Below are 23829 nucleotides of genomic sequence, written 5' to 3'. Positions count from 1 at the left end.
AGAATTCAAAGTATATGTATATAAACAAGGCCTTATCAATCTTGCTATTCTAAGCTCAGAAAGGGCACCTACCTGTTTATCACCTAAATAAAGACGATGAAGGAAATACATTCTGAATTCCATACAGGAGATATACTTAATATAAGCCCAATATGTAAAAACTAAAAACACATTAAATAAGCCTGGGAAATGGTCATTCAACTACTTAAATAAAGTGACTATGACATTATTTCATAATTCATTACACCTCCATTCACAGAATGGGTACCCCTGTTCTTAAAAGATTAACCAGAGCTAGAAAAATTAGCTAACTCATTGGATATACAAAGTTTCAGCCTTACCCAGGATACCCTGGATAGGTGGGGTACGGGGGTCCCTGGGCCTGTGGAGGGGGAGCTGAACCAGGAGTCTGTGATGGAGCTGGTGCAGTGGTCCCAGTGCCTGCTGGGGCTGGAGCTGGAGCTGGAGCTTGGGCTGGGGCTGGAGCAGTAGCAGGAGGAGCTCGATTTGCTGGAAGCACAGGAGGTGGAGGCCGGGCTGGGGGCTGGGGCTTAGTAGGCTATAAGAAAGAGTCATCAGTGACTACAAAATGTGTCATATTTCTGTCAAATTGCCATTAATTAAAATAAAGGAGGGTGTGTGAGTCACTCTAGAATTCAACCAAATACACTTCTAATTTTTTTTTTTTTTCCTTTCTGGCTGTGCCCACAGCATGCGAAAGTTCGTGGGCCAGGAATCAAATCCGTGCCCCAACAGCAACCCAAGCCACAGCAGTAACAATGCCAGGTCCTTAACCCACTGAGCCACAGGAGAACTCCATAACTTCCATTCTTAAATGTGGGCTTATTACTCTAGAGATGTACCATAACTGAAAACAATTCTCCAGTCTGTGGATACCCCACAGCCACTGCTCTTTTCCCTGATGCCTAATATTTAATCATCTACTGCTCATTAATGCTTCCAACAATGGTTAGACATTTGAGGCAGGCTGGGGGAAGGAGCAGATAAGGTACAGTTTATTACTGTAATCTCCTCCTGGCCCCATGATTTTTTATATGAATATTTTCAAACACTAGAAAACTTAAAAGACTACTACTATAAACAATCACATTTACCAATTAAATTCATTAGTTATTAACATTTGGCCATATCTGCTTTATCTATAGCTATATCCATATATTCATATATTTATATACTGACAGAACCATTTACAAGTTAAGTAGCAAACTTCAGGACACCAGCCATAAAGACTTCAGTATACAAGTCCTGATATTATCCAACATAATCACAATACCATTTCACCCTCAGAAAATTAATAATTATTCTCTAATATCACTGAGTATCTACTCCACATTCAAGATTTCTACTTTCCAGAAAAAAAACTCTTCTAGGTGTTTTTATGAACCAAGATCTAACTGAGATTCATGTACTGCATTTGATTATTAGGAATCGTTCCTTTCTTTTAATCTAGACTATGCCCCTCAGCAATTTTTTTCTGTCTATTATGTCTGCTTTTAGAAAAGATCAAGCCAAGTATCTCACAGAATGTCCAAGTTCTAGATTGTCCAAGTGTTTCCTAATGGCACAACCTAACTTTATCACTGTATTTGCTGTAAACTGCAAGTTGGTTCTAAAGACTTAAGTTGAATGTTTTGGGGTAAGAATTCATGTGTGATGCTGTACTCTTTATACTACAAAAATGAGAAGGCTGATCATCTGATGAAAGTGGTGATCACTAGACCTCTACCATGTAGATTCTGTTTCTTTTTCTGTTGCTTTTAAGTTATGCCCACAGCCAGGGGAAGTTCCCAGGGATCAAAACTGTGCCATAGCAGCGTCTCGAGCCACAGCAGTGACAATGCCCGATCCTTAAACCCACTAAGCCCCCCAGGGAATTCCTATAAAGTCTGTTTTATCCTTTACAGCAAACAAGCTATCACGAACGTAAAACTTCCATTTAAAATAAAACTTCCATTTAAAAAACATGGTTGCTTACTGACCGGCATGGTTCTCGGTGCTGGAGTCGGAGGAGTTGGCGTGTGTCCCCCTGCTGGAGAGGACTGATAGGCCGGGGTAGGAATTGAAGGTGCACTGGGTTCTCTGGCAATGCTTTGTTGCAAGTCCCTTATTAAAGACCATAGTGTTAAAAATTAACACAGTGCTGAAAACCAATAGATACAAAATACCAGATCTTTTTCTTACTTTCTTTTCTTCATGAAACACAGAAAATAGACTCAAAACAAAGATTTTTGTTTTGGCCATGCTTGCAGCGTGCAGAAGTTCCCAGGCCAGAGATCAAACCCACACCACAGAAGTGACCAGAGCCACAGCAGTGGCAACGCCAGAACCTTAACCTGCTGCACCACCAGTGAACTCCCAATGGTGGTATTTTAAAATATTCATTTCTGTTCTTGACTAGAAATAACTGAAATCTTCTTTCTTCCTACTATTAAATAAAGTTAGTTCTCACAATTATATTTAGAGAACACTGCAGATTCATGGGCTGGTGATAAGATAAATTACTGTAATATATTAGAACTCTTGTTTTCAAGGTTTGTATTTGAAAAACAATTTTAACTATCACTTAGAAAGTGATATCACTACTTCTTTCTTCAAATGCCTAAAGTTTATATGTAGTGAACACAGTACTAAAGTTGAACATACATTTTTACAACAAATAAAATATTTGTTCAATAAAGTAAAATCAAAACTAGTTCTTATTCTATTTCTGAAGACTAAGGGGATAAAAAAGGTAAACCTTTTCTGAGATCATAGTTACAGCTAGAGTAAGGAACATGTCAAACTAGCAAGTGATCCTACAAGACTGCCCTCATCCCCTAGATGAGAAACTCCTAAGGCAATAATATAAAAATTATCAGAAAACTACAACTGTTCAGTCACCCCACTAATATTTTAATCACTGTATCATATAAGTGGTTACAGAAAACAAGTGAAAAAGTTAACCACTGTGCAAATGTCTTGATGAAAACTTTCTGAAGATATTCAAAATGTGGCAGTGAGTTATTTTATGTTAAAAGATACCTCATAATCTATTATTAAGGTAAATTCATTAAAGGTCGATGATGAAAGGGCCATTAAAATATAGTATTAAAAAATTATATATACATATGGTTTTTGTGGGTTTTTTTGCTTTTTAGGGCCATGCCTGCAGAATACAGAAGTTCCCAGGCTAGGGACAGAATCAGAGCTGCAGCCACCAGCCTACACCAAACCCACAACAACATGGAATCTGAGTTTGCGACCTACACCACAGCTCACGGCAACACCAGATCCTTAACCCAACTGAGCAAGGCCAGGCATTGAACCCACATCCTCAGAGATACTGATCAGATTCGTTATTGCTGAGCCAAAATGGGAACCCCAATTTTTTATATTTTAAAGTCTCCTCTAACAGTAAATTGGGATCCATCCCAAAATCTCACTGAACAAAACCCTAAAGTATCATCAACTTCTCACTGTACTGACTGTCATACACACAGCAGTAAATATGACATGTCCCAAAGTGCCTGCAACAGCACCTACTGTCCTGATGTAACAATTAACAGCAATTCCCAGAGATTCCCAGACCACATTTCCACATTCAAAAACACCCGCCAAGATTGGACAATTAGACATTCCATATATAAAGAAAACTAACATACATTCATCAAGAAATCAAAACTACTTCTTAATGTCCGTAAATCTGCAATAAATGCTTGTAAACTGTTTTAATAATATTAAAACTTGAAAAGGTCAGATTTTGAAGTATCTAATATATCACATAAATATACTTATAATATAATACATAATTATAAATACATATTTTATATTTTTATATTTTATATTATATAAAATATAATTACATATATTTTAAATATATTTTAAATATTAAAATAATATAAAATATAAATATTACATATAACTTTCCATATATATTTATATATTTATAAAATACTTTTTATATTAAATATATTTCATTACATTTAAATTTTAAATTTTATATACTTACTATAACTATTAATTATAATTATTCTGACATTCGAGTATATTTAAACATAAATACAATATCTAACATGCATAATTATATTTTAAAGCATATAAAACATAACAATCTTTTTCCTTTGATAAACTCTACAGATGGTTGCAGTAAATAACACATTTACAGGACAAATGCAAATTTCCCAGTCACTTACTAATTATATAAATCAAAGCTGTTAAATCACAAATCATTTTTATGTTTCACAAACTGAGCTTCTCTGCAAGACTGAGTTTGAATAAAGGGTTCTACAGCTCACCAAAAAAGAAAAAAAAAAAAAAAAAAAAGGCCAGGGGTATGGACACAATCTGAAAAATAAGACCACTTGGTTGTGACTATAAAAAATATATAAAACCCTTTTAATTATTTAGATCAACTTTCTGAAAAGGTAATATACTCATTCACTTGATTCAAAAACTAAAAAGTGACAGACCACTCTACAATTCTCAACCCACCATTCACTCCCACAGACAACCATTATTCTTTATTTCTTATGAATCTATCCAAAGCTTCCCCCTTATCTGAAATAAACCAGTTCGATGCCTATTTTTATCTTCTCCCTTTTTACATAAAATTACACATTGTTCTGTATCTTACTTTTCTCTTTCACCATTAACTATAGCTGCATATACTTCACTATACAGATCTACCTTTATTTATTTCACCAGCCCTGGACATTTCATTTGTTTCTATTATTTTACTGATACAAGCAACTTAGAAATAAATTTACTCACGAGTATGTCATTTCTAGCATAGTCTAATATGCTGTCAGAATAAATTCTCAAAAGCAGAATAGCTAGATTAAAAGCTGTACAATTTGTAATCCAGACCTTTCCAGGTCCCACTAGAGGACTGTCCCATGTGTGCTAAAAAAGCAGCATGTTCTCTAACTTCCAAGTTTTTGCCAATCTGAAAAATGTTATTTTAGAGTAATTTTAATTGGTATTTATTTTATATTGAATGAGGATAGGTATTTTTTTCATATGCTTAAGAACCACTTACAGTTCATTTGCAGAATTTCTGCTCACATCCTTTGCCAAGTTTTCTACTGGGGTTTTTTTCCTTCTTCATTAACATCCAGGAGTTTTTTGGGGTTTTTTTTTTAGGGCCACACCCATGGCATATATAAGTTCTCAGGCCATGGGTCAAATTGGAGCTGCAGCCACACAGACACAGCAACGCAGGATCTGAGCCATTACCTACACCACAGCTCATGGCAACAAGGGACACTCAACCCACTGACCAAGGCCAGGGATTGAACCCACATCCTCATAGATAATAGTCAGGTTCTTACCCTGCTAAGCTACAATGGGAACTCTTTATAAAGTTCTTTGTAAAAAAGGTAAATTTGCCTTTTGCCCATAAACATGTTTCAACACGTTTTCCTCAGTTTATTACATTTTGACCCTGCTTATCATGTTATGATGAACTTACTCCTTTCTTTTTTAAATGGCTTCTGGATTTTAAGTCAGAGTTACAAAGACCCTTCCCATTTCAGCTTTATTAAATTTTCTCATGTTCTCTTTTAGATGTCACATTTCCTTTTATACATTTCAAGTAGGATCCATTTGGAAGTTATTTTGATATAAGAATAACTTCTGTTTTCTAAATGGTTAGGCACTTGTCTCTAACTTCTAATGAACAACTTAGGATCTTTTTTACACTAAATTTACACATGTATTTGAATCTATTTCTATCTTCTATTCCGTCTTTAGTCTCATCATGTACCAGTACCCCCATGATTCAATATATTTTAATATGTGGTAAATTAGTTTCCCCCTCAGAGTTCCTACTGTAGCTCAGTGGTTAAAGAATCCAAGTAGGAACCATTATATCGTCTATGTGTTTTTAATAACATTAAAAGCTACTGAATTCTACAAAACATTTTCATAAACACTTATCTTCAGAGTAATAATTCTTTCATTATTTGCAGAGTTTGGAGGTTGACTCTTTTGGGTTTTCAAGATGTACAATCATAGGAGTTCCCATCATGGCTCAGTGGTTAACGAATCCGACTAGGAACCATGAGGTTGTGGGTTCGATCCCTGGCCTTGCTCAGTGGGTTAAGGATCCAGTGTTGCCGTGAACTGTGGCGTAGGTTGCAGACGCGGCTTGGATCCCAAGTTGCTGTGGCTCTGTTGTAGGCTGGCAGCTACAGCTCTGATTGGACCCCTAGCCTGGGAACCTCCATTTACCGCGGGAGCAGCCCAAGAAATGGCAAAAAGACAAAAATATAAAAAAAATAAAAAGACGTACAATCAAAATCTGTAAGTGGTGACAGTTTTACCTAATCCTTTGCAATTTTTGGCTGTGCCCATGGCACAAACTTGTGCCACAGCAGTAACCCATGCCACTGAAGTGACAACACTGGATCCTTAACCCACTGTACCACAAGGGAGTTCAGTTTTTGGTTTTTTATTTATTTACTTACTTACTGATTTATTTATTTATTTTTATGGCTGCACCCGCAGCATATGAAAGTTCCTGGGCCAGGGACTGAATCTGAGCTACAGATATGGCAACACCGAATCCTTTAACCCACTATGCTGGGCCAGGGATTGAACTCACACTTCCACAGCACCCCAAGCCACCACAGTCAGTCTTAACCCACTGGGCCACAGGAAGAACTCCTGTTTTGTTTTTAATTATTATTTTTGACCATGTCAATGGCATGTGGTAGGTCCCAGGCCAGGGACTGAACCCATGCTACAGCTTGAGCCTCCGCAATGACAACACGGGATCCTTAACCCAATGAGCCACCAGAAAAACTCTTTTCTAATTTTTATATCTCTAATTTCTTTCTCTTGTCTAATGGTGCTCGTTGCTACTACCAATACAATATTAAATAATATTGTTGATAGTGGGCATTTGTCTTTATAGGGAATGTTTATAATATTTCTCCATTAACCATGAAGCTGAATTTTATACAGATATAAAGAAAAAAAACACACACATATGCACACACACACACACACACACACACATACACACATATATTTCCATGTTAAGGAAGTATCCATCAATTCCTATTTTATTGAGTACCAGAATATGTTCTCATGCTTTTTCCCCCTCTATGAAGAGAATCTTTTTCTCCTTAGATGTAAAAATATTGAACCAATCAATATAGTACTGACTGGTTCCTCCCCTTTGGCTGTGGCTCCTTATAAACATACTGAAGAATGTCAATGACAAGTTTTTTATTTAGAAATTTCAGGGAGTGCCCGTCATGGCGCAGTGGTTAACGAATCCGACCAGGAACCATGAGGTTTCGGGTTCGGTCCCTGCCCTTGCTCAGTGGGTTAACGATCCGGCGTTGCCGTGAGCTGTGGTGTAGGTTGCAGACGCAGCTCAGATCCTGCGTTGCTGTGGCTCTGGCGTAGGCTGGTGGCTACAGCTCCGATTCGACCCCTAGCCTGGGAACCTCCATATGCCATGGGAGCGGCCCAAGAAATAGCAACAACAACAACAACAACAACAACAAAAGACAAAAAAAAAAAAAAAGAAATTTCATATCCATATTCATAAAATGAAACTGGTCTGAAAACTTGCTTATATCTTCATCAGATTTTCTTATCAGTAAGACTAGTTTGGAGGGGTATTTTTGGTTTTTGTTTCTTGGCCTCTAGAACCATTTAAAAAGCATTCTAGTTAACTGTTTTTTAAAAGTTTAGCAGAAAAACCAAAAACAACTGGCCCTGCTCTTTCTTGAGGGTGGAAGGAAGAAACTCTTAACTTCTCCTACCTCTTCTATGGAAAACTGTTTAAACACGGACAGAGACAAGAATAATGATCCGGTCGTCTGGAGGGCTCAAGAAAGGCTCCTGAGAATAGTTGTCTCCAGATTCTTTATGTTCATTACTGATAAACACATGGCTCTGTACACACCTGAAGGACAGTTTGAATGGATACAAAACCTTTGGTTCATATTTGCTTTCCCTGAGTTCCAACAGTGATCACTCCACTCTCTTCTAGCATGCAATGCTGCCAGCCTACATTTTTTTCACCTTTTTATAAGCTGACTTGATCTTTTTGCCTGACTACCTTAAGATTCTGGCACCATCTTTTAAAGCTAATAAATTTATATAGCCTTGGTGCTGACAGTTCCTGATCATTTTTCCTGACCATATCATATACCCTTTCAACAAGCTTTCACTTACGTTTAGGAAAATGTTCTTGAATAATATCATTAAATATCTGTTCTGTTCACTGTTTTGATTTTTCTTCTTTGAAGGGAATTCAGTTTTAAATATATTGGATCTTCTTTGCCCACTTTCTCTAATCCTTTGTAATTCTTTCCTAACTTTAGTTTTTCTTTTATTTCTTCTCTACTCTGTGCTCCTCTGTTTTCTTCACTGTCTAGTCTTTGCTCTTCCTCATTTCACCTTAAATCCCTGATGGCTTTGTTCTTCTCTCCTACTTGTTTCTGAATCCTGACACCTCACATTTTATCACTTCCAGTTTTCTTACCACCCTCCTTGAGTTCTGACATTTCTGTTTGTGGTGATCCTTAAAGCGGCTGCTTCCTAACTTTTTTTTTTTTTAATCCATGAAAACATTCAGAATTGTCATCTGTTCTGTAACAATATTACTCTGGTGAATGTTCTTCATCTATTAGGTTTTACAAAATTTTATTCTGTTTCTCACCTCAATGAATACTGTATCTGTGTATCGATACTGTGTCAACTCTGTTGATTATTCAGCACAGAATGAAACCTATGTTACTCACCTAGCTTTCTCAGTAGGCTCCTTCAGAAAGTGATTTTGCTGATGTTTTCTGAGCTATTCACCTCACCCTGTCTTCCTCATGTTCTGTACCTCTAGTTTCATGAAAGGAACCTACTTGCCACTTCAGGGTAAACTGCTTATATTTAATGGCATTTCATGAGATTTATCACCCTGAACTGTTCTGTTATCATTTCTGTGACATCATTGTACTTCCTATGTCCAGACTTTACACTCCTTTTCATCCTTTTGTTCTCAGATCATGCAGTTATTTGTTTGTTGTTGTGTAAAACACCACAGAGGAAAGGAAGGAAATTGTTACTTCAACTGCCAAGTCACCACAAAAGTCTCCACATATGATTTTTCTTTAAGAGGTGGCAGGAACATAATTCTTTAAAAGAAAAATAGAAAAATACTTCAAAACTACAATTTCATCACAAAGAAACTTACTTTAAGAGTTCATCTCTTTCTGTCTTCCGTGCAAACACTATATCACTGCATTTGTTCTGGAACCTGACGAGCATTTCAGTCAGTTCATTGTAAAACTATAAGCAAAGAACAAGCACAAGTAATTTAAAAAAAAGAACAATTTTTTTAATCTAAGAGGAACAAAATCTAAAGCTCATTTGTCAACAATGGTTAAAGGTAAACTCTGCAAAAGACACGGTCATATTACTTAGTTCAGTAACTTAAGGTTAAATACGACCTAAGATTTCCTAAGAAAATTAAAATAACAAAATTGCCTTTAGAGAGTTCTGTCACCAACAGTGAAAAGACGGATAATCGTGAACGTGTTCTCAATTCCTACAGAAAAGTCAACTACTTAGTAAAGATACTAAGACTATTTAGGTAGAAGTATCAGGTTTGCACATTCACTTCAGAAATGCAGGCATCATTTCAGAAAACCTCAGAAGAATTTCCAAAGGCTCTCTGGAGAGTTTTCTCTTCTTATCTATTTCAACAAAATATTTTAAACAAAATTAAAATGGTATTTTACCATCCTTTCTCTATGGAAGGCTTTGCAGTATTACTATGTGCTCCTCAGAGAGTGTGACATATCTACTGTATTTACATCAAGATAGCTTTATTAAGTAATCGTTAAAGTACCAAAAGAAATTATGGATTTGAAAAACTTAAAAATCACTTGTTCCCTTCAAAAACAAAGTAACTGGTAAAAACAAATATAAGTGCTTCCCTAAACTATTTAAAGGAAAGGCAAGAAAATATTTAATCATATTGAGTATACAAGATGAGAAGAGGCAGATCACAAATTTATTCTCATCCTAACCATCAACACAGAATATAAAAGCCATACCCACCCCCTTCCCCATCACATTTCAGCTTTAACTACTCCTATTCCCTCATAATTCACTCAAAATGACCAACTTTCTATTCCCCAACAAAGTATCATTGATTTTTGACACCTCTGTGCCAATTTTTGCTACCTGGATTGCCTACACCCTACACTGCCTGGTGAAATATAAAATTTATTCTTCAAAGTTCCCATGAAATACTGCTACCTTCACTAAACTTCCTCCCACTTATAACAAAGCTCTCAGGGGCAAAAATCATTAAAGCTAAGAAATTTGAGACAAAAAATTATTTGGTCCAACTAGAAACATCAATTAACTCCCCAAACTGTTTTCACATTCACACTGGTGAGTGAGCTCTTATTTCTTTTGTGCTTCATACCTTTGTGCCCTCCTTCAAATTAGCTACAAGTTCAACAAAGTTGTCATATGCAGTAGCTAAGTTCTTCAAAACTTCTTCTCTTAAGTTGGCTTCACTGTTAGATTGTTTCATTTTTGAAAATTCCTGGTGTGAGACCTTGTTAAAAGAAAGATTTATGCAGCTGTGTTTACTTATCAAATTAATATAGCTTATAACATTTGTAATGATACTTTTCTAACTATGAAAATCACATATAATTACATGCAGAAATACTAAAAATTTACCTAATATATTCCTTTTGGAGTGATAGTACTTCATATCTTTCCTTAAGTAAAAATATCACAAATTCAATGGTATCAAAATATAACCAATAATGTTTACAGATTTCTACTAATACGTAATGCTTGCAAAAAAACAATCCTAAATGGACAAAGATTCAGTCCTGGCTTATCCTTTCTGTAATTTAAAAAAAAAAAATTATTAAAGTATATAAACTTCACCTGAATATTTTTAAGAAGTTCTTCCTGTTTCTTTAGAGATTCTTGGACTTTAGTTGTAAGACCTCCATAGATTCGATCCAGTTCAGTAACAGAAATAGCTTCTTCATTTATCACACCATCTTGAGCCAGAGCAGTCAAAAATTTGCTCGTCATGTCAAAATTCACTGATTTCAGGTCATTCTCCAGCCCTTCTCTTTCCTTCTTTACTTCATCAAGATTTGTCAATAAGGATTTTAAGACACTTACAACCTAAAGAATTTTTTAAAAACTCTTAGTTTAATCACCAAAAAAAATGGAAGCTAATTTCAAGAAGGGAATTATATACAAAATTTCATCCTAGGTTAGGGAGAAATGATTTCTCAGAGACCCAAATATAAATTATACATCAGATTTAATTAGATATAGATGCTGTACTTTAACAGTTTCATATTATAAGAGCAGCAGCAATATAACAGTAGCAAGAGCTATGACTTAATGAACATTTATTATGTGCCAGGCACTGTTCTACAACACCTTACAAATATAATTTAATGTATTCCTTACAATACCCATGAGGGATATATTTAACACCTCTATTCTACAGATAAACTGAATCTCAAAAAAAAAATTAAGTAACATGTCTGAGGTTACACAGCTACTAAGGAACAGAGGTGAACTTGGAGACCTAAGTTTGCCTAACTCCAAAACCAATCTGTTAACCTGCTACACTATACTGCTTCCCTGTCAGGACTAAGAGGTAGGGGAAGGTATGTCTTTGTCAACTACGTAGATGCTATTCTGTCAACACAGCAAGACAGAGAGATATACAGAGACACAGAGATAAAAACAGAGATAGAGATATATACATGGAGAGACCACCCTAGATAAACAAAGAGAGAGACTGATAAAAAACTGAAAACCACGTCTTTATTTTATATCCTGGGAGAGAAGGAGGAAGCCTCTCTTATTCAGTCCAGGGTTCATAAACTCCCCATAAATTCAGTCCACACAATTCATAAACTCCCTTCTCTAGTATAGTGTCATAGTATTCAAGTGCCCTCCAAGACCACTTACAAGCTGGCCCCGTTCACTCACGTCTCTTCATACTTCTGCTAGAACCAGCAGGGAGAATAGCAACCCCAAGCTCCCTGTTCTGCTCGCCCCAAGGATACTCACACAAAAAGAAAGTGGAGAAAGACAAGGAAGAAGGGGCCATCCATGGCCTCCGTCTGCACCCGTCTTTCTTCTTCAGCAGCACTTCCAACTCCAAAGGATCTGCTCACCTAATGCCTGTTTCCAAGAAGTTCTGTCCTGCTCTTCAGACCATGGCCCTAGTTAGCTCCTTGGCAAAAGTATCCAGAGTGACCTTCCCATGTGAAGACCAAAGACCTGAGGAAAAGCCTTAAGTTTCCTCTAAGTTTTGGCCTCTGTTACCACATCTCCTAAGGGTCCTATCTTAAATTCAGAGTCTCCTAACATGCAGGACAGTGGAAAGAAGCATCAAACCACAGACACACTAAAAGGAAGAAAGAGGGAGTTACCACAGAGGCTCAGCGGGTTTGATCACTTGCTCAAGTGGGTTAAGGATCCAGTGTTGCTACAAGCTGTGGCACAGACTGTAGACACAGCTCCGACCCAGCACTGCTCTGGCTACAGCTTTGATTCAACCCCTAGCCTGGGAACTTCCATATGCCACAGGTGCAGCCATAAAAAGTAGACAGACAGATAGACAGACAGACAAAAGGAAAAGGAGAAAGAATCATACCTAGATGGACATGGCAAAGTCTGTATAAGGGATCTAGTAGAATCAGATGTTAGGCAAAGTGGACCAAAATCTTGCTTCCAAATGATTTCCAGGATATATCGTGAAATGAAAAAAGGTACAAGCACATATATATAATATGTTGCATTTTGAGGAAGAGAGAAGGGAAATCAGAATATAATGATATACACACACATAATATAGTATATACATCTGTGTGCATATGTATCTTTTGCAAAAAGCAAAACGCTAAGACAAAGCAAAAACTAATGAATGTTGTTAAAGAGAAGGTATGAGAACAAGGCGGAATGAAGAGGTATGAGATTTCTCTGCATGTTCCTTTCAAATCATTAACATAATTTTTCACATGTCTAAAATACAAATTTAAATCAAAACTTGAATGTAGAAACAAATGAACCTAGTTGTCCAGCAAAGTGAAACATGACTATACTGAATAAAAAATTTTCAACTCTGACTATACACTCCCTTAGTGAATATAATGGGCTTAGTTACTATGTAACCAAGAACAATTTATCTGGAAAACTCAATTTTCCCATCTGCAAAACAAGAATGATAAACATACCTGTATGTCAGGACTTTGTGAAGACTGAAATAATCCATCTAAGTGTTCAATGTAATTTCTAACACAAGCTAAATGTTCAATCAGTAGTAGTCATTATTATTAACTGTAAGTCAGATTTAACTCTATACTTCATGTGCACTGTGGACTAAAGAGGCATAGGCATTTAAGCATTCAGGCAAGAATAGAGGACAGGAGCTCCTACTGTGGCACAACGAGGTCAGTGGCATCTTGGGAGCACTGGAACATGGGTTCAGTGCGTTAAGGATCAGGTGTTACCACAGATGCGGCTTAGGTGGCAACTGCAGCTAGGATCTGACCCCTGGCCCAGGAGCTCCATATGCCACGGGGCTTCCAAAGATGAAAAAAAAAAAAAGGAACAAGGAATAGATCAAGAATTAGCCATTCCCAGAGGCCAAGCTGTTAACGATCATGTGTTATCACTGCTGTGACACAGGTTGGATCCCTGGCCCAGGGATTCCACATACCACAGATGAGGCCAAAATTTAAAAAAAAAAAAAGAATTGAGTATCTTTATTTTGCTAACTGCAATTATTTTGTAATCATTTAACACATTTGCATTGAGGGGATGTAACAGCATATAAATTTGGAAAAGTTTTGACAGTTTTATGTGTTGACATATTTAAACTGAAAATGAAACCTCAACAATGACCTGGACCTTATGTGAAGGTTGCTTGGCTAAGAGAGTAAGAAATGTCATTTTTCTTTATATATAATGTAACAAAAGCTAGAAAAAAAATTGTTTTAAGTTGTCAAGAGAAGTAAAGCTGGAGGAAAAACAGAAATATCCATAACTGATTTTAAAAAATAGTCTAATAAACAAAGGTGAAAGTCAGGAACACTATTACCTTGAAAAAGACCATGTACCTCTTGCATAGTATAAGAACTAAGATCTTCTCATCAAATAATGGACCAAAAGTGTAGTGATAATACCCTCAAATGAGCTAGTAAGTAATGTGAGAAGACCAACATGGTTCACATGGATACAATGTCCTCTCCAGGGAAAACTATCCACACACAGGCCAGCAGAGTAAAGAGGACTCCGCTAGAATTTAAGGAACCACAAGTTCTAATACCAGTTCCATTATGAAGAAGGACTAACTTCCTAACTTTTATGGTAGTCAGTTTTCTAACCAGAGGACAAAGGAGAAACAAATAGCTATTTAGTAAGTCCTAATTTACTGCCAAATGCTTATTCTAATTCTCTGAGAGAAAAAAAAATATATATATGCCATTTGAAGCAGCAAATTTATAAATGACCTATCAGACCACCACATAAAACTAGAAATTCTTCATATCAAAAAAAATCCTCTTTTTTTAAACTGTCATATACACTAGTTTAACCATATTTTAGATTGTATAATACTGGCTTCACTTTAACAGTGAATAAAATAGAAAATGAATTAAACTGCTTCTATAAACAAATGACTAAGACAGTAAGAAAAAAAAAAGCTACCTAAATTTTCTAATAAACTCATCTGAAACTTAACATGTTATCAAGTTAAAGGATATAAATAATTAGAATTCCTATGCATCCCCACCCCACGTTCACTGCAGCATTATTTAAAAAAGCTAAGATACAGAAATAGCCTAAGCACCCATCAGTGGACTAATGGAAAAAGAAAATGTGGTATATATACACAATGGAGTTATGATTCAACCAGGAGAAAGAATGAAATCTTGCCACTTTTGACAACATGGAGGACCTTGAGTGAAGTGAACTAAGTCAGACAAAGAAAAACAAATGCCATATGATCTCACTACATGTTGAATCCTAAAATAAATAAGCAAAACCTACGCTCATAGATACTGAAAAATTTGTAGTTTCCAGAGGCAACGAGGGGGAGGGGTGGAAAAAAACAGGTGAAGGGAGACAAAAAGTATAAACTTCTAGTTATAAAATCAGTAAGTCATGGGGATCTAACGCACATGGTAACTCTAGTTATTAACACCGTATTGCATATTTTAAAGCTGCTAAGAAAATAAATCTCAAAAGTTCTCATCCCCCCAAAAATTCTGAACAATGTACAGTGACAAATATTAACTAGGCTTATTTTCTAGTTCATTTTGCAATATACATAAGTATAGAATCATTATGATGTACCCCTAAAGCCAATACAATAGACAAGTCAATTATATCTCAATTGAAAATAAAAAGGTGAAAAACAATAATTAGGATGCTATATTTATTTCTATGTTTTACAAACAGCTCCAATTAGCTTTCTTTTTGGCCACACATACAGCACGCAGAAGTTCCTGGGCCAGGGATCAAACCCACAGAACATCTGTGACCAGAGACACAGCAATGACAATGCCAGATCATTAACCCATTGAGCCACCAGGGAACTCCTCCACTTAGCTTTCAACTGCAATTAATTACATCTCTTTATTAAGCTAGGTTGCCAGTAGCTATCATTCAATGAACAAATTTTTTGAATGCTGAGTACTGGGTACTGTACTAGGTTCTAAAATACAACTATTAACAAAAACAGAGTCCTTTTGTTCATTTGGGGAGCAATGTATAGGAGAGGAGGATTAAACAAATACACAAAAATAGAGTAATATAGACTAATATGATAGACAATGACAGAGAAGGGGAAAGGGTGACATCTGAGCCTTTAACAAAAAAGAGGTAGTAACCATGCAAAGAGAAGAAAGACCCCAACAGAAGGAAAAAGCAAATTTGTAAATCCTGAGGCAGGAACAAGCTTGGCATGTTCAAAGGAAAGAAAAAAAGACCAGTCCAGTAGAAGCATAGTAAACAAAAGATAGCATGGTGGGAGGTGAGGCCAAACAGAAAGGCGTGATCGTCTAGCAAACCTTTCCTGTAAAGTACCAAAGTAAGGCTTTGGGAGCTATGGTCTCTGTTCAAACTATTCAACTCAGCCTTTGTAGTACAAAATGCAGCCAAAACACAAATGAATGACTGTGGCTATAACCCAAACATAATTCATTTATGGACAATGAAATCTGAATTTTGTATAATGTTCACATGTCCTTAAACATTATTTTTTGACTTTTTTTAAGTGTAAAAAGAACTCTTAACTCACCGGCCATACAAAACAGGAGACAGGCAGGACTTGGACCACAGGCCTTATTTTGCAAACCCCCATTTCATTATTTCATTTCATTTTTTCTTTTTTTGCTGCCCTGTGGCATATGGAGTTCCCAGGCTAGGGATCAGATCTGAACCAACGCCAGATCCTTTAACCCAATGTGCTGGGCAGGGATCGAACTTACCTCCCAGCACCAATCCCACTGCGCCACAGCAGGAACTCCTGCCAACCTCCATTTTAAATGATAAAACTGTCATATCTGATAGCACGAAATAATATACACACATAAGAAATGCTTTCAATGGTATTTTCAACTTTACTTTTCAGACCTTATCATTTCATTTTCAGAAAAGGCAGACACTGGAGCATCTACCCAGCAACAGAACACAGGAACATGACTGCATTTACCTTACACTAAAGCTAACCTAGAGAGGGGTTTCCCATCTCTCTGTTAGGGACCCTGGTGCCACAGAGCCTGGTATACAGTAGGACTTCAACAACTCTTCAGTGAACAAATGAATGAACAGTTGCCAGCCAGTTCTCAAAACTTGTCCATAAACTCTCTATTATGAAAAACTAAGTATGAAAGCTGTGTTTGCAAATCATCCACTAGTCTTTAAGGTGTCTTTGTGTGAACCAGAAAAAAGCAACACCTGGAGCACACAGCTCTGGACAGTGCTACTTCATACACTACCACCGAAGAGATGAAGGTTTTTCAAATGTACCCCTCCATCACCCCAAGGGATACAACCCTGTATCAGCAGGTATTATCTCAGCCGTCTTGGCCTAGCACCGACAAGGTTTTCCAGACCCCAGTTGATCAGAGGCACACAATCACAAGCAGGGGTCCTAAGTATTTTTAAAAGGACCTTTAAATATAAACTACCAATAGCCTGAATAATTTTTCAGAGTATCTCAGTATCTAAAACCAGATGCCCAGATACAACAAAGATAAGTAACTAGACAGTTGGCCTCTTCATAACAAAAGAATAAAACAACGCCTTATGCTTGGACCTCCTAATAAAATATGTGCTTTGTTATCACTTTAATAAAAGATAGTAAATGACCAAGTTTTTCTCAAAAAAATTCTGGTTAATGTGTCATCAAGTACACGACACCTATCTGAAACAACTTTGCTAAACACATGATGTCTCCATTTTTTGATAAGTACACATGATAACTGAATATATAGAACACTGAAAAATTTTTGGTTACCTCTATGCAGAAAATCTAATTTCAGTAAAATAACTTCATACTGACTGTAAAAATTTTCTTCCCCTATGTTATACCACCATGGATTAACAAAGCAGCTATTACTATAAGTGAATAAAAATAACAGCTCAGTACATGCTAATTCTAATTTTGCTCAGCAAAAACCATTTTTGCTTTTCTATAGAAAGCAGGAGAATCAAAAGACAAAAGCCATAAAAGTTCTAGGGCATGTATGTGACATTAAAAAGAGGATACTAAATAAGTTTTTTCTAAAATAAAAGGGGGGGCAGAATATATTGCAGTTCTGTGGGACTGCAATCTCTTTTCTTCATAAATTAATCTTCTACTCCCCTTCCTTTTCTCCTCCACTTACCCAAAGCATCTGATTCAAAGTCTTATTCCATCAAGTACCCCCACACTCGCTTTCAGATTCAGGATCTGTGACTATCCAACTATGCTGTCTCCTCCTCTCTCCAGGGGCTGGTGTCCACCCCCGCCTGTTAGCCACTCTGGACACATGCATGCACTCAATCTTCTCACATCCTACACATGTTCACTTTTCACCCTGTCTACTCTTCTCATAATCTGCCACTTTCTTAAGAAGCCTCCTAAAAGAGGAGCTCCAAATGCTGAAATGTAAGTACTTCGTCACTTCCATCCACACAGCACACTCTGTATAGTTTTAACCCTTTTCAGTTTCTACCCTGCATTATAGCCATCACTGTCCACACACTGGGCTGTAAACTGAAGGTGAAGACTGCGAATCATGTGTACCAAGAACAGCGCCTTATAGCAGATATCCATTAAGTTCTTGGCTGAATAAATACACAAAATGCTTCCATGGCAAGACAAACAGTATTGACTACTGTGCCAGGAAATTCAGCTTCTTCAAGAAATTTTCTTACCCTTTGAGTGGTATTTACTGTTGGTTTCAGGGCCCCATCTCATCCTTCTACATGATCATGCCGTGATCAGCCATACTCTCCTCTTTGGGGATGTTGCAAACCACATGCCCCACCACTGATTTTCTCCTTCCTATCACTGATAGAAAGGTCACTGATGACATCATCCATTTATTAACATGCACGCCCTGGCAACTTTCCCTTTAAAGACAGTCCTAGTGAATGATGGGGCATGGTGGTAAAGAATATTATAAGAAATAATGAATCTGTGGTCAGAAGAATATCTGGACAGCCCCTCCACTTCAAGAAGTCCTTTCACTTCCAAGCCTCTCCCTTTTATAAAACTTGAATTAAACAGTGCAAGCATATGAAGTTCTTAGAATATCGTACCCAGTTCAGGAGGCATTCAGTAAAGGGAAATTATTATTACAGGATAGTATTAGTATAATTACTCTTTACACAGTGTATTTAATGTGCAACTTAAAAAACAAGCACCTCAATGTACATCAGGCATTTTTAAAAAGAAGCCAGTAAGAAAAAAATTAGCCACTCATGGTAGAGAATGGTTGAACATAGTTTCCATGAGCAGATGACCACCCACATCAAAAAGTACCTCCTTACCTCACTGCCCTGCATGGTCTTTGCCGGATTTGCTGAAGGGATGGCAGCATTCAGCTCTGGCTCTGGCTTACACAGGAGCGCGATGGTGTCCCGGTGAGCCTGGTAACGGTCTTTTACCTGTCCATCTGCGTGCACAGCTTTATCCAAAACAGTTCTGAAGTTGGTTCCCTCTGTGGGGTGGGGAGAATGTCCAGAGCACAGTAATGATTTTAAACAGTAATTTTATGGGCTGGTTGTACTGTTAATGCCATTCTCCAACTTTGTTTCCCCTCTTCTATAAGCCCCAATTCACTAGATAATAGAAACTGAGCTCCTGACAGCCTTGGCATGTTTGTTTTTGGAAAAACAACCAAATTAATTATAAAGCAAAAGCATAGTTACACCTTAAAATAAATTTGTAGTTACTATCAACCAAATAATAGCCAATTAACATTAGTCTAATCTTTTCCTACAGCTCAGTATAGAAAGATAACATTCACTCCAAAAATTGTTACAACTTATTTCAAAAGTACTCCTCTCTCAAGGGACCACTCCTTCAATGTGATTTAAAGAAAAGCAGATATATTTTTAGAAAAACCTCAATAGTATTAATTACTATTACAGAGAAATAAAAACAAGTCTAGTTACCATGAAGACATCGCTTATCTTAATAAGCACACAATCTTATTAATCAGTCTTAAAAATAATTTGGCTTCACGTTAACTGTTAAAACTCATTCTTTTGCCACCCAGGATTTGCTACTAGTGAAATGAAATCACAAAACCATACCTACAATACTACCTCATTTATGTTTCTAAAATATGCATAGAGCTTGGAATAGGAAATGAATCATAGGATCATCTTAATTTTCACCTGTACACCCTTCTTAAGAATCTGAGCTTCTCATAATAAACATGGATCACCCCTGTTATTTTTTATCTTACACCAAACTGAAGAAAAACACATGTATTTTCATAACAGGCGTCTTCATAAAAACAGGTTTACAACAGAGCCTAATTTAATCAAGTAAAAATGTGGATCAAAATTGAGAACTTATTCAAGTGAGTCATTTATTCACATTTTTACCTGCTCTCAAAGGCCTATAGAGTTCATTGGATGGTGTCCTTTGCCAGCGTTCCTTGAATTTTGCTCTTAAATCATTGTCAGTTGCTTCTTCTTCATCCAGCAATCTTAATGACTTTTTAAAAAGAGGCAAAGCAATGATGAGCTATTATTTCCGGTATAAATTTTTTTTTTAATTTTTCAATAGCCGCATTCATGACCCATGGAAGTTTCCAGGTCAGGGGCTGAATCCAAGCTGCAGCTGTGAACTACACTGCAGGTGTGGCAATACCAGATCCTTTAGCCTACTGCACCAGGTCAGGGATCAAACCCATGAACCTGAGCCGCTGCAGTCAGATTCTTAACCCACTGCACCACAGTGGAAACTATTAACACATTTTTTTAAATGATCATACTCAATATCGGTGAGAATTGGTGAGCTGAGACTTCTACATTACCAGTCAGAATACAAACTAGAACAATAATTTTTGTTGCAGAAAGTTATGATATATTTAACAAAAAAAATCATGTTAAATTTAAGCCTAGGTTATCCACTATTTTTCTCGGTAAAATTAAGAAAAATGATTAAGAGATTACATACATACACATACCAAGACTATCTTAAAGATTTTTTTAAGATTAAAATAAACTGAAAGCCTTTAAATTTTAGAAGCCATAAACAAGGAGAAAACCAATTCATGAAAATAAAAGTTTCACACTTTAATCCCAATACAACAAAATGAAAATGAACATACAGAAAAATGCATTTTTAATGCACAGCTGAGAGGACAGGGCAGTAAAAGGCCAGAAACACAAGAAAGTGCTAACCCTCAGAGGCAAACTATTATATAAAGGATGGATAAACAAGAAGGTCCTACTGTATAGCACAGAGAGCAATATTCAATATCCTGTGATAAACCAAAATGGAAAAGAACACAAAAAAGAATGTCTGTGTATATATATGTGTGAGATATATATACATATATCTCAGAATCTCTTTACTGCATAAATTAACAGATTATGAATCAACTATATTTCAATAAAATAAATTGCTTTTAAAAAGGAAAGTGCTAATCACCAGTGGACGTAAGTGCTAGAGTCATTGGTGTCTAATAATTTCTGATATCTAAGAGCATGGTCTGCAAACTTTTCTGTCAACGCTAGAGTAAATATTTTAGGCTTTGTGGACAACAATCTCTGTCACATATTCTTTTCCTTTCTTTTTTTCCAACCCTCTAAATGTGGCAAAAAAAAAAAAAAATCCTTAACTAGTGAACCATACAAAAACAAGTCACAAGGTGGAGCTGGACTACTACAGTTCACCCACTATACATTCTCTACTGGCTTAGAGTGTGAACTTAACAGAATATGCATAGGAGTCAAAAAACACAGGTGGGGGAGTTCATGTTGTGGCTCAGCAGTAACAAACCCGACTAGTATCCATCAAGACTTGGGTTCGATCCCTGGCCTCACTCAGTGGGTTAAGGATCCAGGCTCATCGCCATGAACTGTGGCGTAGGCCACAGATCCGGCTCAGTTCCCACATTGCTGTGGCTGTGGTGTAGGCCAGCAGCTATAGCTCTGATTCAACCCCTAGCCTGGGAATTTCCATATACTGTAGGAACAGTGGTAAAAAAGAAAAAAAAAAAAAAAACCCAAACAAAAAGCAGATGGGGCTAATATGAGGAGGAGGTCAGATCAAAGTCACTAATTTTCCTCAAACTGGGTCATTTCCAAATTTGTGACACTCAGTGGACAAATTTTTTTAATGGAAACTGCCCAACAGAAGGGAATTTACCTGTCTGTACCTTGGCTCTAAATAGGAAAGAAAAGAAGTATCAGCTTAAGAGCCCAAGTGAAAGCCTGAATTTAGGACTAGAAATCAAAATCCCAGTGTGACACAAAGTTCTAAAATGAACTTTGGATTAAAACATAACAACTAAAATATTCTTCCCAAGTTTAAAAAGATGTCAAGTATATAATGCCTTTTTATAGTAGAAGCAAATACAAAGTCTCTCTAGATGAATTTCCTTTTTTTTTTTTCCCCCAAAGGGCTACACTCACAGCATATGGAAGTTACCAGGCTAGGGGTCAAATCTGAGCTACAGGTGCCAGCCACAGTCACAGCAAAACAGGATCCAAGCCACATCTGCAATCTACACCACAGCTTATGGCAACACTGGATCCTTAACCCACTTAGCAAGGCCATGGATTGAACCCGAATCCTCATGGATACTAGCTGGATTCATTTCCTCTCTGTCACAGTGGGAACTCCTACATGAATTTACTTTAAATCTAGACCTCTAAGAGTTCCCACAAACGAAGATCCAGGAAATATGAATTCACTAATTGAAAAATCATCGAATATTAAATACAATGTAGTATTTTGAACTGGATCTTAAAACAGAAGGACACTAATAAAAGAATGGATAAAATCTGAGTAATGATATTATACCACTGTTAACAAACGGACCACAGCAACACAAGATTCTTACTTTGAGGTAGCTGGGTGAAGGAACTATCCTCACTAAATTTACAGTTTTCCATAAATGTGAATTCCAAGTTAAAAGTAATAAAGTAGAAGAACAAACACCAAAAAAACCCCGCTGAAATAAGAGGAAAAAAACCACTATGAGCAAAACAATAAATCACAGAAGCAAACCACAAACATTGCAAACAATGAGATAATAAGACAAAGATATAAAACAAATAAATACATTTACTAGTAAGAGATAAATTAAAAGTATGACATAGGAGAAAGAGAATGGGAAGGACTGAAAAAGAACCAAACAGAATTTCTGGAAATGAGTAAAATAAAATTAGAAAATTACCATAGTTAAAAACTACTGAGATGTAACTGAAGAGAGCTACTAAATTAACAGACAAACCAGAACAAACTGCCTACAACAAAGCTTAGAGCAATAGAAAACATGAGGGGTTCAGAAAAACAGCGAAAAGACTGAACATCAGAGATCCAGAAAGAGATAATAATGCAAATAGGGAAAAAGCAATATTCACAGAAATGAAAACTAAGAACTTTCCAGGATGGACGAAAGACAGTACCTCAAATTCACTGGATCCAGTGGAATATCAAGCAAAATAAATGAAAGGAAACCCATATCCATACACATTATAATGAATTTTAAAGAAGAAAAACAAGTGTATAACTTCCATGCTACTGTTAAAAGAAAAAATGAAAGAAATGGATGGAACTCAAAACCAGGAAAAAGTAAGGGTGAGGAGGAACCAAAAAAAAGAAAAAATAAGGAAGACAAAAGAGTGAGACAGGTAGAAAATACAGAAGAACATGATACCAAATATATGAATAATCATGGCTTATATAAATGGATTTAACTCTCCATGAATACAAATGAAGTTTGTCAAACTAAAAGAAAAGGAAAAATCTTCCTATATGCTCTTTATAAAAGACAACCATAAGGACACACCAGTTAAAAATCAATGACATAACAAAAAACGAAAATTACAGACCAAAATCCCTTATGAATATAGATGCAAAATGCTCAACAAAATGCTACCAAACCAAATCCAGCAACACATTAAAAGGATTCTATACCTGGAGAGGGAGTGGGATGGACAGGGAGTCTGGGGTTAATAGGTGCAAACTATTGCATCTGGAATGGACAAGCAATGAGATCCTGCTGTACAGCACTAGGAACTCTTATCTAGTCACTTGTGATGAAGCATGATGGAGGATAATGTGAGAAA

At 36.5% G+C, this 23829-nt stretch overlaps 1 protein-coding gene across 2 annotated transcripts in view; it reads right to left on the bottom strand.

Annotated features, from left to right (window-relative positions):
• The window catches only part of PDCD6IP (programmed cell death 6 interacting protein), a 66984-nt gene that overhangs the window by 4205 nt on the left and 38950 nt on the right, over positions 1 to 23829 (bottom strand). For both annotated transcript variants that reach the window (XM_021071622.1, XM_021071621.1), the window contains exons 11-17: positions 20128 to 20239; positions 19063 to 19232; positions 10930 to 11178; positions 10451 to 10585; positions 9209 to 9303; positions 2001 to 2124; positions 342 to 559 (exon numbers count right to left, since the gene is read on the bottom strand). In XM_021071622.1, coding sequence (XP_020927281.1) covers positions 342 to 559; positions 2001 to 2124; positions 9209 to 9303; positions 10451 to 10585; positions 10930 to 11178; positions 19063 to 19232; positions 20128 to 20239 — 1103 coding nt within the window. The remainder of the gene's footprint in view (positions 1 to 341; positions 560 to 2000; positions 2125 to 9208; positions 9304 to 10450; positions 10586 to 10929; positions 11179 to 19062; positions 19233 to 20127; positions 20240 to 23829) is intronic.

Source organism: Sus scrofa, chromosome 13 (genome assembly GCF_000003025.6).
Source record: "Sus scrofa isolate TJ Tabasco breed Duroc chromosome 13, Sscrofa11.1, whole genome shotgun sequence".
Taxonomy (NCBI): Eukaryota; Metazoa; Chordata; class Mammalia; order Artiodactyla; family Suidae; genus Sus; species Sus scrofa.
Note: the sequence above shows the minus strand (reverse complement) of the source record. Positions and strands in the feature narration are given on the sequence as shown.